The sequence below is a fragment of the Drosophila kikkawai genome, chromosome 3R, assembly GCF_030179895.1.
Source record: "Drosophila kikkawai strain 14028-0561.14 chromosome 3R, DkikHiC1v2, whole genome shotgun sequence".
Taxonomy (NCBI): Eukaryota; Metazoa; Arthropoda; class Insecta; order Diptera; family Drosophilidae; genus Drosophila; species Drosophila kikkawai.
In genome coordinates, this window is record NC_091731.1 from 345,895 (window position 1) to 365,199 (window position 19,305).

The window sequence follows — 19,305 nt, forward strand, 5'->3', positions numbered from 1 at the left end:
TGACCTCTGGATTATTCCGGGTCGCCCAGTTTCCTGGCCAATAACCATTTGCAAATATTTTCTTCCCCATTCCCCACGCTAGCTGGCCAGATAATTATCGGCGCTTTTCCGTTCTGGGCACAGAACAAATTACAAATTTTGTGAGGGGACTCTGGGCCGCTGAGGTTCATCCCGGCCGCCCAGACGCTTTCTTACATGGCGCCGATATTTTTTTTTAGGTCAGAAAAATATATATATATATATAGGGAGAATATTTGGCACAATGCAAACAGGTCGCGCCAATTCTGCGGCAGACGGCAGCGGCGAAGCATAATACAAAGAGAAATAGGCAATACAATTTTCCACCCGCCACGCGGGATGGTAGGTAGGTAGGTAGGTATAAGTGGTGAGGCAGCCCTGGCCGCCTCCAATTAGAGCTGAGCTCCGTTTTGATCCACACCCTCGATTTGCTGTTGTCTGCGCCCTATTTAGTACCAGCCCGTGTCATTCAGGTAAGCTAGGATGGCCGCTACTGGCTGCCTTCCAACTTCCCCTAGTGACTCGAGTTGGTGTGCTCCGAAGTGTCGGGCTCATTGATTGTTGAGTGCCGGGAGGTGGCACAGCAGATGCTCTGGTGTCTCCTGCTCGCTTGGTTCCTTGCAGCTTCTGTATTGTGGGTTGTAGGGTAGACCCATCTTACAGACTTGCGTGCCTATTGGACAGTGGCCGGTGATGGTTGCCGCTATCCTCCTGATGTCCTTTTTGCTCTTGGAGATCAGTTCTGCGGTTCTCTTCCTATTGAATTCTGGCCAGCATAGTTTGGATCTTCTGTGCTCTGCCTTCGTCGACCATTCCTTGCTGGCTAGTTGTTTGAAATGGTCATGAATTTCCGTCTGGACTGAGTTCAGGGAGATCTGTATGTCTGTTGTTGCTGAGTGTTCTTCTGACCCTTTTCTGGCCAGCTCGTCTGCTTTCTCGTTTCCGTCTATGTCATTGTGTCCGGGTACCCAGGCTATTTGTACCCTGTTGTCTTCTGCTAGTCTGTTTAGTGCCCCTTTACATTTGGCCACTAGTTTTGAATTCGTCCGTGCTTGTGCGAGGGATTTGATCGCCGCCTGGCTGTCTGAGTATATCCTCACCTTGGTATTCCGGAGGCCTCGGTCTAGCGAAAGTTCGGCAGCTTTCAGTAGCGCGAGAACCTCCGCCTGGAAAACCGTCGCTGACTCTGGGAGGTGGAAGTATTCCTCCACCTTCCAGCTCTCGGCGTAGATTCCGGCCCCTACTCCGCCGGTCATCTTTGAGCCGTCGGTGTAGAGTGATACTTCGTCCGGTTCGATTACTCTCCCTCTCTTCCAGTCTTCCCTTGTAGGGTATATAGTGGTGTATGTGTTACTGAATCGCAGTTCGGTTGTCATGTGGTCTGTGTCTACTGTCGTCCGATAGTTTATCTCGTTCAGAATCCTGCAGTGTCTGGTGTGGTAGTCTTTCCAGCTTTGGCTAGCCTTAAGTCGTACCGCACCTTGTGCTGCAGTGTTCCTGATGAAATGCTCTATCGGTATTATGTTCAGGATGGCGTTCAGCGCCGCCGCGGGGCATGATCTCAGTGCTCCTGTGGCTCCTGCGCATGCTGTATCCTTGTTAGTTTCTGTACGTTGTATGCCCTAGTTAATGCTGGCCACCATACTAGTGCTCCGTATGTGAGTATGGGTCTTACCACCGCTGTGTAAAGCCATATTATTTTCCTGGGGTGAATGCCCCAGTTCTTTCCGAACATCTTCCTGCAGGAATATAATGCTATGCTTGCTTTCTTGACTCTCTCGTTGATGTTTTGTTTCCATGACACTTTCGCATCCAGTATCACTCCCAGATACTTTGCCTGCTGTGATATCTCTAGTTTTATGCCATCTATCTTTGGCTTTGTGAAGCTAGGGACCTTAGTTCTTCTAGTGAAGAGCATTAGTTCCGTTTTACTTGGATTTATGCCCAATCCGCAGGCTTTTGCCCATGCATTGAGTTTAGTAAGTGCCCTTGTCATTAGTTCGCTGATGACGTCGGGGAATGGTCCTGAAGTGAGTAGGACTACGTCGTCTGCGTATGCTACCACTTTTACTCCTTCGCTATTTAGTGTTCTTAGTACGTCGTCCATGTTTATCAGCCAGAGCCGTGGGGACAGGACTCCCCCCTGAGGTGTGCCACTCTTCACAAATCTTGTGTGATGAGTGCCACTCAGTTCGGCTGTTATCCTCCTGCTCGTCAGCATTGCGCCAATCCATGCCCTGATGCCTCCCTCTACTCCTATACCGTTGAGGGAACTCAGGATGGAATCCGCATTGACGTTATTAAAGGCTCCTTCTATGTCCAGGAAGGTGGCCATGGAGTAGTTTTTGAAAAGTAGAGCCTTTTCTATGTATCGCACTACCTCATGTAATGCTGTTTCCGTGGATCGGCCTTTTCTGTACGCATGTTGCGCATTGGAAAGGTTTTTCTCCGTTCTTTCTCTGATGTGGATATCTATGATCCGTTCCAGTGTTTTCATTAGGAAGGAGGTAAGGCTTATCGGCCTATAATCCTTGGCTTGGATGTGTCCTCTTCTTCCTGGTTTTGGTATGAAGACTACCCTCGCTTCCTTCCATGGAAGTGGTATGTGTGCTGTTTTAATGCATGCCTGGAAGATTGCTTGCAGCCATTTTCCCGTGCTTGCTTTTGTTGTTTGTATATATATATATATATTTCTGACTTCTAGGCGGCCGGGATGAACCTCAGCGGCCCAGAGTCCCCTCACAAAATTTGTAATTTGTGAGACGCCCAGAACGGAAAAGCGCCGATAATTATCTGGCCAGCTAGCGTGGGGAATGGGGAAGAAAATATTTTCAAATGGTTATTGGCCAGGAAACTGGGCGACCCGGAATAATCCAGAGGTCAAGCCCGCGTCCGCGCCCGGAATTACCCAGCGGCGGGACGAGTGGCCCGGAATAATCCAGCGGCCACGCCCACGCCTAGGGTTGGAATGATCCAGCAGGGGGGCGCCTTCGGGGCAGGACAAAGGCTCGGAGGAGTCCAGCAGCCAAGGCCTGTGTCCACGCTCGGAAGAATCCAGCAGCGGGACCACTGGCTCGGAGAAAATCCAGCAAAAAATCCGGCTTTTGCCCGCACCCGGAATTACTCCGGTGCTACGGGGAAAGCAGGAGGGGAATTGGTCACTGCCGGGGAGGGGCGCCGGCCCGCGATCGAAGACAGGGAAAACGCGCAATTTGATTTAGGCACATGTTTTCTAATTGGTACTTTTATTCGGGAAAATAACTTCTGGCGGCGGGTGTGGGATAAATCCCCAATATACTTAATGGCCGGCGGCCATGCTCACCCTGGCTGGATATCCTTGGAGGTCCTGCAGTATAATTTGGTCCCGACGCGGACACGCGGTTTTGGCACTTAGACTTTTTCACTTGCGGAGCGGCACGACTTGCGCGATGGAGAATTTTGCGAGAATTAATTGACCTAATTTCCGCAGTGTGGTCGTGACCTAATATCTGCCGACAGCGCTGCCGCGATCGATCTTGGCTTACCAGATGCTGATACTATCGCTGACAGCGTTGCCACTTGTGCGCGTAACCTCAAAAGCTTTGTGCTCGTTTTGAACTTCCCTTCGCGGGGTTTATTTGGTTTCATGCCGTTGGCTTCATGCCAGGTGATGTGTGGGTTTTTTTTAATTTTTTTTTTTTATTTAAAGATGAAAAGGAAGTAATTTTACAAAAATTAGGATAGTGGAAGTTTGGAGAAGGAGTCCACTCCCGCGGGACTGTCGCGAAGCTATACTTCGCGGGGTGGCTGGCGGTCAGGTTGCCGCTCATCTAAGGCCCTCAGTGCGTCGGGTCTGCTCCCGGCGCCTTAGCTCCCTCATGACGGTTGCTGCCATGTCCGTAACCGCATCCCAGTTGGATGGGGTCTCCAGCATACACCCAATTATGGTCTCGGGTGTAAGGCGACGGTTGGTTGTTGCCTCTGCTGCCTCTCTTTCCGCGCGGAAAAGCGGACACTCGAAGAAGGCGTGTTCTGCATCCTCAACGGATGCATCGCCGCAATAGTCGCAGGATGGGTCGGCCTCGTGCTTGAATCTGTGAAGATAGGCTTTGAAACATCCGTGGCCCGTGATCAGCTGCGTTGTGTAGAAGTCTACTTGCCCGTGACGTCTGTGTATCCACTGATCCAGATCGGGGATAAGCCGATGTGTCCAGCGTCCAGTGCTCGCGTTATCCCACCTCGCCTGCCACCTTGCGACAGTGATGCTCCTCTGGGTTCTGCTGCCCGAGTTACCGGTCCTGCGTTCCGCTGCCAGCAGGTCCATAGGGATCGACCCACCAGCGCAGCTTCTTCAGAGACCGTGCAGAAGCAGCTGGAAATGCGCAGCGCGCAGCGTCGATACACCGTCCTGCATTGGCGGCTGTAGCTCGCAACCAGCATGGCCTCCGCCCATATCGGTGCGGCGTAGAGTAGGGTTGACGTCACGACTGTTGATATCAGCCGTCTACTGTGCTGCCTAGGACTGCGCATGTTGGCCATCATCCTCGAGATTGCGGCAGTGGCCTTGGACGCCTTGGCCGCTGCGTACTCCAAGTGACACTTGTAGTTGAGCCTGTGGTCGATCAGGACCCCAAGGTATTTAACCGTCGGGCTGGACTCGATGGTGGTCGAGCCGACCCGGAAGTTGACCTTCTCGACAACCTTTCGGCTACTGATAAGTACGGCCTCCGTTTTCTGCTCGGCAAGGGAGAGACCGTTGTCTGCTAGCCACGACATCAGAATGTCTATCGCATGGCTACATTTAGTATAGACGTCTGATAGGTGTTTCTCCACCGTGACAAGTGCGATGTCGTCTGCAAAGCCAATTACAGAGCAACCTTCAGGTAGTGACAGCCTCAGTATATCGTCATACATGACGTTTCACAGAAGTGGCCCGAGGACTGAGCCTTGGGGTACGCCTCCTGTCACGTGATGTCTCTGGTTTCCGGCGTCGTCGAGCTGTATAGCAGGACGCGGTCCTGAAAGTAGTGGGCAATCAGCTAGATAATATAGCCAGATATGCCGCAACGCTGGAGTGCTTGCAGGATTAGACTCCAGTTTGCAGAGTTGAACGCGTTTTTGACGTCCAAGGTGCATACGAGGCAGTACTTCTTGGAGCCTCCCCGCCATCTTTCGCATTTAAAGCATTTTCCGCAAGCTGTGTTACCTCGCGGATCGCATCAATAGTGCTTCGCTTCTTGCGGAAACCGTGCTGATGGGTTGATAGGGCACCGCGCTCCTCGATTTCCCTCTCTAGTTTATTGCCTATGATGCGCTCGAATATTTTGCCAATCGTATTCAGCATGCATAGGGGCCGAAATGAGGACGGGTCGTCGTTCAGCTTGCCAGGCTTCGGAATGAGCACGAGTCTCTGCTGCTTCCAAGCTCTTGGAAAGGTTTGCTCAGCAATGCATATGTTATACAGCTGCACAAATAGCTTCGGTTAGGCCTTCACTATGGCATGCAGAGCTGCATTGGGGATGCCATCTGGTCCGGGGGCCTTAGATGCTTGGCAGCTTGTCAGCGCGCTAAGGACTTCCTCTTCGCAGGTGGGGATCGGTTCGCCCGCAATCACGCTGGGTAGTCTTAGTGGCGGCTGTGGCGGGAACAGCGTGTCAACTATTGTTCCCAGATGCTGCTGGGAGGTTGGAGTCGGCTGCCTGGTTAGCTTACCCGTAACCATTTTGTAGGCTGAGCCAAACGGTTCTTGGTCAGCCGCATCGCAAAGCTCCTGGAAACACTTGTGCTTGCTAGTCCTGATCGCCACCTTGAGGGCCTTTTTCATTTCCCTGTACCGGGACTCGTACAGCTCCTGCGTGGTGCGTCCTCGGCTTCTTTGGCATCTCTGCCTTGCAGCGAGACATTTGCTTCTGGCTGAGGCTATTTCCTGGTTCCACCAGGGGACTGGTCGCCTTCCGCCTCCCTTAGTGGATTTCTCCATTGCCGCGTCGCAGGCTGCCTTGATCCTGGCGGATATGACATCCGCGCAGGTGTTTGCCTCGCCTGTAATGCTGTTGGCATCCATGCAGCTTAGAAGCACCTCGGAGTTTAATAATAAGGCGAAAAATCCAAACCCTAGCGGAAGCTGGAAAAACAAAACAAACAAAAAAACCTGAGGAGAAATTTCCAAAGTTGCGGGAATCTTGCTGATCGTCGCCTTAGCCAATTAGATTTCTGCTGCCGCCGATACTGGGCTCCACTCGCGTTGAAAACTTCTTTCGCTGGATATTAAGCGCCAAACCTAATTCAAACACAAAATTCCGTTGCACCACCGTCAGACATTAGGGATTTCTGTGCGCTGCTTGCCCAGAAGTGGATTCAGCGCCGTTTGATAAAGTTTTCCTTTTGGCTCTTTAAAGCCCCTTGCTTTCTCTTTTCCTCCCCACTCTGCTGCCGTCATCCGATGATATTTGCGCTCTGGCCTGCTGAACCATTTTCTTGGACTGCCAAATTGGGAAAGAAAGATGGTGCTATCACCGACCTATTTACTCGTTCAGACGCATTTGATTGTGGCGAGTACACCGCTGTGCGCACATGATTGATTCTATATTCCCGAACAACTTTCTGAAATTGGTCTGACTTAAACTGGGAACCGTTATTTGAAATAATCGTCTCCGGCACTCCGTATGTATGGAAGAGTTCCTGTTGCAGATATTTTACGACCACCTCGGCTGATAGCTTTTTGACAGCCTTCAAAAACACGAATTTGGAATAATGGTCCAAAACAATGAAAATCCCAATATTTCCACTCCTAGAGCGAGGATAAGGTTCCAAGAAGTCTTTGAAAAAATCTGTCTGACTCCGGCGGAACCCCTATAGGCGGTCTTTGAACTGTATCAGGAGCTTTTGACATCTTACAGGTATCACAGGCTAGAACATATGATTTGACATCTTTTACTAAACCAGGCTAATAACAATGCCAGATAAACTGATCGTTCAGGAATTCACCTGTAGCATACTCTGTTCTTTTGTACGCCAAGCCATCGACTACTTTCATGTCCGGTAACATATCACCATTTGCTTTAGGCCGTTCTACAAAATCCACATATTCTGCCGCCTTAAATGCTCCTGAATCCATCTCAACTAGTGAATCTCTACTTACTTCCAATACCTCGACACTCTCGTTTACCCTAGACAGTGCATCTGGTACCACATTTAGTTTGCCGCTGCGATGTTCAATTTTCAAATTAAATCGCTGCCGTTTCAGAGCCCAACGAGCAAACCGCGAGTGCAAAGCTGACTGCGACATCAGCCATTTGAGGGAGGCATGGTCTGTAATAACCGTAAATTAATGGCCTTCCACGTAAGCTCTAAATCTGTTAATACAAACTATAGCCGCCAGACATTCCTGCTCCGGGACTGAGTAACTTCGTTGGGCTTTATTTTGTTTCTTCGATACAAATGCAATGGGATATTAGTCGCCATCGGAAGTTTTTTACACCAGGACTCCGCCGACTCCCGTCTTGCTTGCGTCGCATTGCAAAATCCGGACTGCGCAGAACGGGAGCTGAACACAATAATGTCTTAAACTGCTGGAATGCCTGCTTTCCTTCCGCGGTCATACTAAACTTCTGTCTGGGCTTTAAAAGATCGGTCAGAGGCGAAGCGACTGTCGCAAAGTTTTGTATGAATTTTCGGTACCAGCCGACCATGCCTAAGAATCTTCGAAGACTCTTGAGAGAATTAGGCAGAGGAAAATTGGTCATAGCAGATACCTTTTACGTATCGGTTTTGATAACGCTTTCCCCAACAATATGGCCAAGATACCTGACGGATCGCATACAAAACTTGCTCTTTTCTATGTTCAAGGTGAGCCCCGCCGCCTTTATATGCCCCGCATCTACCTCTAACACCTTTAAATGTGCCTCGAAGCAATCTGACACTATCAAAAGTCGTCCAGATAGACAAAAACTTCATTCCGCAATTCTGCTGGAACGACTTTATCCATCAGGCGTGTCATTGTTTGTGACGCATTGATTAACCTAAAGGCATTACTTTGTACTGATATAACGGTTTTTCAGGTATTGTAAATGCCGTTTTATCACGAAATTCTTGGTCGAGCGGTACCTTCCAATAGGCGTCCTTGAGATCTAAGCTAGAAATGTATACAGCTTTCGGAATATCCCGTCTATCTGTGGAACCTTCCTGCTGTCTAAGCAGAGCCGAACTTTTCCTGGCTTCTGCACCAAGGCAACTGGAGAGGACCAAGCACTGTCCGACTCCTCAATGACTCCAAGTTTAAGCATACGATCCAGTCCTGCGTACAACAGTTTTTCTATGGAAAATGCCGCTGTTTTACGGGTTTTGCCTCCCCTACGTCAATCGTATGTGACAGAATAGAAGTTTTTCCTAGGCCAGACTCAGCAAATGAAGGAAACTTGCTTATGACTCTTTGTAAGCTTTCGCACTGCGTAGCGGTGAGATCGTGTGATGAAGACACTAACTCGGAAACTTGCATTTCTGGTGGCAATAAGTCGAATTTAGCCCAAAAGTCAATGCCTAAGTATAAGTCCTGACTAAGAGATGGTATTACGTGGAGCTCCAGGTTTTTTTCCTAATTTTAATACTGGACCGGTGTAATTATTCGTCTTGGCACTTCCTGTTTTTTTTTCATCTACAGTACTTATTGAAAATATTCCGCGCTTGAACGGTATTCGGTTGCAAATTATCTGTTGTGCTAGGCTTCCACCTATTACACTTGTATCCCCCCTGTATCTAACAAACCTGTCACAATGCGATCTAAAATTCGCACTTCGGATTGTATTTATGGTTCTGAGGGCTGCCCAATAACTTCTCATACGCTGAGCATTCCTCGAATGAGACTTTTGACGCTGATCCCTTTTGGATTTCCATTAAACCGCAGCTTCCAACTATTTATAATATGGGCAACCTTATCTGGCCTTTGGCTGAGGTCCGATTGATTGCTTCTTGGAGTTTCGCGGAAGTGCCTGCTTGGCCATCCAACTGATCCAAAACTAAGTCACCAAACGAATTGCTTCCCCCTTCTCTTTCGTGGCTTCCCCCAGAAGCAGCCTGAAAATGGGCAGACAGATTCGTCTGAATTAACTCGGACATTTTCTCAGATAACTGCGTGAGTAAATTGTTTTGCATCGATTGGACAGCATTGGCCACTGCATATTGGATAAGCTCGATTTGGGGCCTTCTCAATCCTTTTGAATTTTATGAGCCACTTGGAGTTTGCTCACTTGCTGGTAACGCTGATGTTTTCTGGCTTCTGGTGTTCTGAGCTGGTGTTGTCGCTCTTTCCAAACACACCGTGTTGCAGGTGGGACAGGTAGTTCCATTTTGGGAAAATGCTATGCAAGACTGATGGAACTCATGTCCACATTTTGTTTTATAAATTTATCCCACATTTAAACCAGCTTCGCATAGGGGACACTCTGATGCAGCTGCTACTTCGGGATCCGCGATTGCTAAAAAAAATGGTTTGTTTGGGTCTACAACAATTATTTTTCTGCAAACTACTACTTAATTTGGATATTTTCCTAAATTCATAATATTAAAAGATATTAAGGAATACTAATAGTGTAAAAGGATTTAAAAGATAAAGAATTTTTTTTTTATAATTAACAGCACTTCTCCCTTGTTCTATATAAAAATGTGTAAATAGCAGGTATAAATAACCAGAGTATAAACAAAAAATCGATTTAAAAAGATTAAAAAAAATAGATACAAAAAATTCATAAATAGAATTTGCCTTTTGGCATAGGTTTCCTCCCTGCGAAATATCTCGTCAGCAACTTTCGGAAGATTGGATGTAAGAGAAAATAAAACGAAATCAGAAACTGGCTGCTTATGCAGAGATACCTCTGTTGATAGATAAGCTCAGAATCAATAAGCAACTAATTCCCCACTTTTCCGAGTCGGTACATCGTTTCCGCTGTGAGGCATGGCCAGAAGATTTCTTGTAAAAGAAAATTCATCTGTAATTCCTATGCCCCTCACAAACGCGATGTCTCGCGTTCGATAAGAAATCGGAATCCGTAACTCAGATTGATTATTCGTGGCCAGGAGTTGAGCTACTAATAACTCTACTGCCTGTCGATCCAAAGCGTCTAATCAATCCTTGTTACTGATCCCGGAAACAAAGTAAATGAGAAAGATTTGTCTCGTATCTACCTACTATATCAGCTGTGGCTAGCTCTGAGCTTGCGGGAAAGTCATCAGGCTATAGATCCTATTCAACTGATATAGCAGCTAAAATGAGGCTGAGAAATAGATTTGAGGTGAGCGTCGCGGCAACCGTTGGCTGAACTGTCAACACAGATTTTCAGCCCACTGTGATGCTATTTTCCTCTAGCAATTAAAGACAAAGATGGTAGGTAGGTAGGTATAAGTGGTGAGGCAGCCCTGGCCGCCTCCAATTAGAGCTGAGCTCCGTTTTGATCCACGCCCTCGATTTGTTGTTGTCTGCGCCCTACTTAGTACCAGCCCGTGTCATTCAGGTAAGCTAGGATGGCCGCTACTGGCTGCCTTCCAATTTCCCCTAGTGACTCGAGTTGGTGTGCTCCGAAATGTCGGGCTCTTTGTTTGTTGAGTGCCGGGCAGTGGAACAGCAGATGCTCTGGTGTCTCCTGCTCGCTTTGTTCCTTGCAGCTTCTGCATTGTGGGTTGTAGGGTAGACCCATCTTACAGGCTTGCGTGCCTATTGGACAGTGGCCGGTGATGGTTGCCGCTATCCTCCTGATGTCCTTTTTGCTCTTGGAGATCAGTTCTGCGGTTCTCTTCCTATTGAATTCTGGCCAGCATAGTTTGGATCTTCTGTGCTCTGCCTTCGTCGACCATTCCTTGCTGGCTAGTTGTTTGAAATGGTCATGAATTTCCGTCTGGACTGAGTTCAGGGAGATCTGTATGTCTGTTGTTGCTGAGTGTTCTTCTGACCCTTTTCTGGCCAGCTCGTCTGCTTTCTCGTTTCCGTCTATGTCATTGTGTCCGGGTACCCAGGCTATTTGTACCCTGTTGTCTTCTGCTAGTCTGTTTAGTGCCCCTTTACATTTGGCCACTAGTTTTGAATTCGTCCGTGCTTGTGCGAGGGATTTGATCGCCGCCTGGCTGTCTGAGTATATCCTCACCTTGGTATTCCGGAGGCCTCGGTCTAGCGAAAGTTCGGCAGCTTTCAGTAGCGCGAGAACCTCCGCCTGGAAAACCGTCGCTGACTCTGGGAGGTGGAAGTATTCCTCCACCTTCCAGCTCTCGGCGTAGATTCCGGCCCCTACTCCGCCGGTCATCTTTGAGCCGTCGGTGTAGAGTGATACTTCGTCCGGTTCGATTACTCTCCCTCTCTTCCAGTCTTCCCTTGTAGGGTATATAGTGGTGTATGTGTTACTGAATCGCAGTTCGGTTGTCATGTGGTCTGTGTCTACTGTCGTCCGATAGTTTATCTCGTTCAGAATCCTGCAGTGTCTGGTGTGGTAGTCTTTCCAGCTTTGGCTAGCCTTAAGTCGTACCGCACCTTGTGCTGCAGTGTTCCTGATGAAATGCTCTATCGGTATTATGTTCAGGATGGCGTTCAGCGCCGCCGCGGGGCATGATCTCAGTGCTCCTGTGGCTCCTGCGCATGCTGTATCCTTGTTAGTTTCTGTACGTTGTATGCCCTAGTTAATGCTGGCCACCATACTAGTGCTCCGTATGTGAGTATGGGTCTTACCACCGCTGTGTAAAGCCATATTATTTTCCTGGGGTGAATGCCCCAGTTCTTTCCGAACATCTTCCTGCAGGAATATAATGCTATGCTTGCTTTCTTGACTCTCTCGTTGATGTTTTGTTTCCATGACACTTTCGCATCCAGTATCACTCCCAGATACTTTGCCTGCTGTGATATCTCTAGTTTTATGCCATCTATCTTTGGCTTTGTGAAGCTAGGGACCTTAGTTCTTCTAGTGAAGAGCATTAGTTCCGTTTTACTTGGATTTATGCCCAATCCGCAGGCTTTTGCCCATGCATTGAGTTTAGTAAGTGCCCTTGTCATTAGTTCGCTGATGACGTCGGGGAATGGTCCTGAAGTGAGTAGGACTACGTCGTCTGCGTATGCTACCACTTTTACTCCTTCGCTATTTAGTGTTCTTAGTACGTCGTCCATGTTTATCAGCCAGAGCCGTGGGGACAGGACTCCCCCCTGAGGTGTGCCACTCTTCACAAATCTTGTGTGATGAGTGCCACTCAGTTCGGCTGTTATCCTCCTGCTCGTCAGCATTGCGCCAATCCATGCCCTGATGCCTCCCTCTACTCCTATACCGTTGAGGGAACTCAGGATGGAATCCGCATTGACGTTATTAAAGGCTCCTTCTATGTCCAGGAAGGTGGCCATGGAGTAGTTTTTGAAAAGTAGAGCCTTTTCTATGTATCGCACTACCTCATGTAATGCTGTTTCCGTGGATCGGCCTTTTCTGTACGCATGTTGCGCATTGGAAAGGTTTTTCTCCGTTCTTTCTCTGATGTGGATATCTATGATCCGTTCCAGTGTTTTCATTAGGAAGGAGGTAAGGCTTATCGGCCTATAATCCTTGGCTTGGATGTGTCCTCTTCTTCCTGGTTTTGGTATGAAGACTACCCTCGCTTCCTTCCATGGAAGTGGTATGTGTGCTGTTTTAATGCATGCCTGGAAGATTGCTTGCAGCCATTTTCCCGTGCTTGCTTTTGTTGTTTGTATATATATATATATATTTCTGACTTCTAGGCGGCCGGGATGAACCTCAGCGGCCCAGAGTCCCCTCACAAAATTTATCATTTGTGAGACGCCCAGAACGGAAAAGCGCCGATAATTATCTGGCCAGCTAGCGTGGGGAATGGGGAAGAAAATATTTGCAAATGGTTATTGGCTAGGAAACTGGGATAATCCAGAGGTCAAACCCGCGTCCGCGCCCGGAATTACCCAGCGGCGGGACGAGGGGCCCGGAATAATCCAGCGGCCACGCCCACGCCTAGGGTTGGAATGATCCAGCAGGGGGGCGCCTTCGGGGCAGGACAAAGGCTCGGAGGAGTCCAGCAGCCAAGGCCTGTGTCCACGCTCGGAAGAATCCAGCAGCGGGACCACTGGCTCGGAGAAAATCCAGCAAAAAATCCGGCTTTTGCCCGCACCCGGAATTACTCCGGTGCTACGGGGAAAGCAAGAGGGGAATTGGTCACTGCCGGGGAGGGGCGCCGGCCCGCGATCGAAGACAGGGAAAACGCGCAATTTGATTTAGGCACATGTTTTCTAATTGGTACTTTTATTCGGGAAAATATATACTTAATGGCCGGCGGCCATGCTCACCCTGGCTGGATATCCTTGGAGGTCCTGCAGGATAATTTGGTCCCGACGCGGACACGCGGTTTTGGCACTTAGAATTTTCACTTGCGGAGCGGCACGACTTGCGCGATGGAGAATATTGCGAGAATTAATTGACCTAATTTCCGCAGTGTGGCCGTGACCTAATATCTGCCGACAGCGCTGCCGCGATAGATCTTGGCAGATGCTGATACTATCGCTGACAGCGTTGCCACTTGCGCGCGTAACCTCAAAAGCTTTGTGCTCGTTTTGAACTTCCCTTCGCGGGGTTTATTTGGTTTCATGCCGTTGGCTTCATGCCAGGTGATGTGTGGGTTTTTTTTAATTTTTTTTTTTTTATTTAAAGATGAAAAGGAAGTAATTTTACAAAAATTAGGATAGTGGAAGTTTGGAGAAGGAGTCCACTCCCGCGGGACTGCCGCGAAGCTATACTTCGCGGGGTGGCTGGCGGTCAGGTTGCCGCTCATCTAAGGCCCTCAGTGCGTCGGGTCTGCTCCCGGCGCCTTAGCTCCCTCATGACGGTTGCTGCCATGTCCGTAACCGCATCCCAGTTGGATGGGGTCTCCAGCATACACCCAATTATGGTCTCGGGTGTAAGGCGACGGTTGGTTGTTGCCTCTGCTGCCTCTCTTTCCGCGCGGAAAAGCGGACACGCGAAGAAGGCGTGCTCTGCATCCTCAACGTATGCACCGCCGCAATAGTCGGATGGGTCGGCCTCGTGCTTGAATCTGTGAAGATAGGCCTTGAAGCATCCGTGGCCCGTGATCAGCTGCGTTGTGTAGAAGTCTACTTGCCCGTGACGTCTGTGTATCCACTGATCCAGATCGGGGATAAGCCGATGTGTCCAGCGTCCAGTGCTCGCGTTATCCCACCTCGCCTGCCACCTTGCGACAGTGATGCTCCTCTGGGTTCTGCTGCCCGAGTTACCGGTCCTGCGTTCCGCTGCCAGCAGGTCCATAGGGATCGACCCACCAGCGCAGCTTCTTCAGAGACCGTGCAGAAGCAGCTGGAAATGCGCAGCGCGCAGCGTCGATACACCGTCCTGCATTGGCGGCTGTAGCTCGCAACCAGCATGGCCTCCGCCCATATCGGTGCGGCGTAGAGTAGGGTTGACGTCACAACTGTTGATATCAGCCGTCTACTGTGCTGCCTAGGACCGCGCGTGTTGGCCATCATCCTCGAGATGGCGGCAGTGGCCTTGGACGCCTTGGCCGCTGCGTACTCCAGGTGACACTTGTAGTTGAGCCTGTGGTCGATCAGGACCCCAAGGTATTTAACCGTCGGGCTGGACTCGATGGTGGTCGAGCCGACCCGGAAGTTGACCTTCTCGACAACCTTTCAGCTACTGATAAGTACGGCCTCCGTTTTCTGCTCGGCAAGGGAGAGACCGTTGTCTGCTAGCCACGACATCAGAATGTCTATCGCATGGCTACATTTAGTATAGACGTCTGATAGGTGTTTCTCCACCGTGACAAGTGCGATGTCGTCTGCAAAGCCAATTACAGAGCAACCTTCAGGTAGTGACAGCCTCAGTATATCGTCATACATGACGTTTCACAGAAGTGGCCCGAGGACTGAGCCTTGGGGTACGCCTCCTGTCACGTGATGTCTCTGGTTTCCGGCGTCGTCGAGCTGTATAGCAGGACGCGGTCCTGAAAGTAGTGGGCAATCAGCTAGATAATATAGCCAGATATGCCGCAACGCTGGAGTGCTTGCAGGATTAGACTCCAGTTTGCAGTGTTGAACGCGTTTTTGAAGTCCAAGGTGCATACGAGGCAGTACTTCTTGGAGCCTCCCCGCCATCTTTCGCATTTAAAGCATTTTCCGCAAGCTGTGTTACCTCGCGGATCGCATCAATAGTGCTTCGCTTCTTGCGGAAACCGTGCTGATGGGTTGATAGGGCACCGCGCTCCTCGATTTCCCTCTCTAGTTTATTGCCTATGATGCGCTCGAATATTTTGCCAATCGTATTCAGCATGCATAGGGGCCGAAATGAGGACGGGTCGTCGTTCAGCTTGCCAGGCTTCGGAATGAGCACGAGTCTCTGCTGCTTCCAAGCTCTTGGAAAGGTTTGCTCAGGAATGCATATGTTATACAGCTGCACAAATAGCTTCGGTTAGGCCTTCACTATGGCATGCAGAGCTGCATTGGGGATGCCATCTGGTCCGGGGGCCTTAGATGCTTGGCAGCTTGTCAGCGCGCTAAGGACTTCCTCTTCGCAGGTGGGGATCGGTTCGCCCGCAATCTCGCTGGGTAGTCTTAGTGGCGGCTGTGGCGGGAACAGCGTGTCAACTATTGTTCCCAGATGCTGCTGGGAGGTTGGAGTCGGCTGCCTGGTTAGCTTACCCGTAACTATTTTGTAGGCTGAGCCAAACGGTTCTTGGTCAGCCGCATCGCAAAGCTCCTGGAAACACTTGTGCTTGCTAGTCCTGATCGCCACCTTGAGGGCCTTTTTCGTTTCCCTGTACCGGGACTCGTACAGCTCCTGCGTGGTGCGTCCTCGGCTTCTTTGGCATCTCTGCCTTGCAGCGAGACATTTGCTTCTGGCTGAGGCTATTTCCTGGTTCCACCAGGGGACTGGTCGCCTTCCGCCTCCCTTAGTGGATTTCTCCATTGCCGCGTCGCAGGCTGCCTTGATCCTGGCGGATATGACATCCGCGCAGGTGTTTGCCTCGCCTGTAATGGTGTTGGCATCCATGCAGCTTAGAAGCACCTCGGAGTTTAATAATAAGGCGAAAAATCCAAACCCTAGCGGAAGCTGGAAAAACAAAACAAACAAAAAAACCTGAGGAGAAATTTCCAAAGTTGCGGGAATCTTGCTGATCGTCGCCTTAGCCAATTAGATTTCTGCTGCCGCCGATACTGGGCTCCACTCGCGTTGAAAACTTCTTTCGCTGGATATTAAGCGCCAAACCTAATTCAAACACAAAATTCCGTTGCACCACCGTCAGACATTAGGGATTTCTGTGCGCTGCTTGCCCAGAAGTGGATTCAGCGCCGTTTGATAAAGTTTTCCTTTTGGCTTTTTAAAGCCCCTTGCTTTCTCTTTTCCTCCCCACTCTGCTGCCGTCATCCGATGATATTTGCGCTCTGGCCTGCTGAACCATTTTCTTGGACTGCCAAATTGGGAAAGAAAGGTGCTATCACCGACCTATTTACTCGTTCAGACGCATTTGATTGTGGCGAGTACACCGCTGTGCGCACATGATTGATTCTATATTCCCGAACAACTTTCTGAAATTGGTCGGACTTAAACTGGGAACCGTTATTTGAAATAATCGTCTCCGGCACTCCGTATGTATGGAAGAGTTCCTGTTGCAGATATTTTACGACCACCTCGGCTGATAGCTTTTTGACGGCCTTCAAAAACACGAATTTGGAATAATGGTCCAAAACAATGAAAATCCCAATATTTCCACTCCTAGAGCGAGGATAAGGTTCCAAGAAGTCTTTGGAAAAATCTGTCTGACTCCGGCGGAACCCCTATAGGCGGTCTTTGAACTGTATCAGGAGCTTTTGACATCTTACAGGTATCACAGGCTAGAACATATGATTTGACATCTTTTACTAAACCAGGCTAATAACAATGCCAGATAAACTGATCGTTCAGGAATTCACCTGTAGCATACTCTGTTCTTTTGTACGCCAAGCCATCGACTACTTTCATGTCCGGTAACATATCACCATTTGCTTTAGGCCGTTCTACAAAATCCACATATTCTGCCGCCTTAAATGCTCCTGAATCCAACTCAACTAGTGAATCTCTACTTACTTCCAATACCTCGACACTCTCGTTTACCCTAGACAGTGCATCTGGTACGACATTTAGTTTGCCGCTGCGATGTTCAATTTTCAAATTAAATCGCTGCAGTTTCAGAGCCCAACGAGCAAACCGCGAGTGCAAATCTGACTTTTTTTTTTTTTTAAATTCGTTTTTTTAGCATTAGGGGGGGGGGGGCATGTACATAAGGGAAGGGTGTGGGTTAACATTAGAAGGGGGCAGTTCACTCGCGCGGTACGGCCGCGAAGCATTGCTTCGCGCGGGCGCCGCTCCCAGACTAAGACTCCTCCTGATTCCTGCGCCTCTCCTCGATCCTGAGCTTACCCATGATCGCGGCGGCAAAGCTGGAGACTCCTTGCCAGTTTTCTTCGCTCCTCAACATCACTGCAACGAGGTTTTCCACGCTAATGCTGGTATGTAGAAGGGACTCCACCGCGCGCCGCTCGCTCTCGAATTTAGCACACGAGAACAGCGCGTGCTCAGCTGACTCCTCCACGTCCTGGCCGCATCGACTGCAGCCTCCACTCTCCTCGTGGCCGAACCTATGTAGGTAGCCCTTAAAGCACCCGTGGCCACTAAGTACCTGGGTCAGGAAGAAATTTACCTGTCCGTGTTTTCTCATGGTCCACGTCTCCAGGCACGGGATTAGACGGTGCGTCCACCGGCCTTTTGTGGAGGCATCCCAACGTGATTGCCACGCGGTTAGCGTTGCCATTTTCGCCTCTGCTTTTGCCTCCTTCTTCTCGCGGGGCGACAGGGCTTGCCCGTGGACCTTTTTGAAGACGTCGGCCTGTTCCTTGGCAAGCAGATCTATCGGCGGGGTGCCCGCTATGACTAGCGCCGCCTGATCGGAGACCGTCCGGAACGCACTGCAAATGCGAAGAGCGGCCAGACGGTGTGCGGCCATCAGCCCGCGGCCGTAAGAAGGCGTCGCCATGGCGTGACTCCATACGGGGGCTGCATATAGCATAGTTGCTCTAGCTGCGCTCGCTAAGAGGAGCTTGCTCGCTTGTCTTGGGCCGTGATGGTTCAGCATGATCCTTGAGAGTGCTCTTACTGTCGTGGCAGCCTTGGAGCTTGCGTACGTCAGGTGTTCCCTGAAGGAGAGTCTGGTGTCGATCATCACTCCTAGGTATTTAATAGCTCTAGAAGATCTGACCGATGCATCGCAGACCCGCACGCTAGCCACCTCTACCTTCTTCCTGCTGCTCACCAGGACGGCTTCGGTTTTCTGCGGCGCTAGCTGCAGTCCGGCGTTCGACAGCCACTCGTTGATTATGGCTATGCTCCGGCTGCTGGTCTCCTCTGCTCCTGCGATCTCCTTAGCGACGGTGACCACCGCTATGTCGTCTGCGAAGCCCACAATCTCCGTTCTCCCTGGTAGTGGAAGCCGGAGGACACCGTCGTACATTGCATTCCACAAAAGTGGCGCAAGCACGGACCCTTGTGGAACACCGCACGACAGCTCGACCGCTTGAGTACCGCTGTCCGAGTCTATCTGCAGCACCCTGTCGTGAAAGTAATTCCGCATCAGGTTAAGCAGATAGGTGGGAACTCCGAAGTTGGACAAGGCATCCATTATCCGGCCCCATCTCGCCGTGTTGAATGCATTGCGTATGTCCAGGGTGACAATAAGGCAATACTCCTTAGAGCCCCCTTTCCATCGCTGTCCGGCGATCGCCGCGGAGGCAATGTCCACCACCTTGGAGATGGCGTCGACGGTAGACTTGGCCTTTCTGAACCCGTACTGGGAGTCAGAGAGACCTCCTGCCGCTACGATTGCCCTCTCCAGTCTCGTGCTGATTAGGTGTTCCAGCACCTTGCCGGCCCCGTCTATCAGGCAAATGGGTCTGAAGGATGCTGGATCATCTAACGGCTTTCCCGGCTTGGGCAGCAGAACCAGTCTCTGCGCTTTCCATCTTGAGGGGAAGAGCCCCTCCCGCATGCATTTCCCGAACAGCACCGCGAATATGTCCGGGCGAAGACAAATGGCTAGCTTGAGCGCCCTGTTGGGAATGCAATCCGGGCCTGGCGCCTTCGTCACCTTGATCCTACCCGCCATCGCCAACATCTCCTCTTCGGAGACGGGCTCGAGCTCATGCATCGGGTAGTTGCCAGCCCCCGTGGCAAGCTCAGGGTTAGACATCCTGGGGAATAGATGCGCAACTATCTTCCCGAGGCTTTCCGCGTCCAGTGGGGC

At 50.2% G+C, this 19,305-nt stretch overlaps 1 protein-coding gene across 1 annotated transcript; it reads right to left on the minus strand.

The window, feature by feature from the left end:
- Positions 1-3,823: 3,823 nt before the first annotated feature.
- On the minus strand, positions 3,824-4,773 carry LOC138928969 (uncharacterized). The gene is made up of 2 exons (XM_070287338.1): positions 4,154-4,773; positions 3,824-4,091 (listed from the first exon to the last, which is right to left on the minus strand). The coding sequence occupies exons 1-2, from the start codon at positions 4,771-4,773 to the stop codon at positions 3,824-3,826; spliced, it is 888 nt and encodes a 295-aa protein (XP_070143439.1).
- Positions 4,774-19,305: the final 14,532 nt, after the last annotated feature.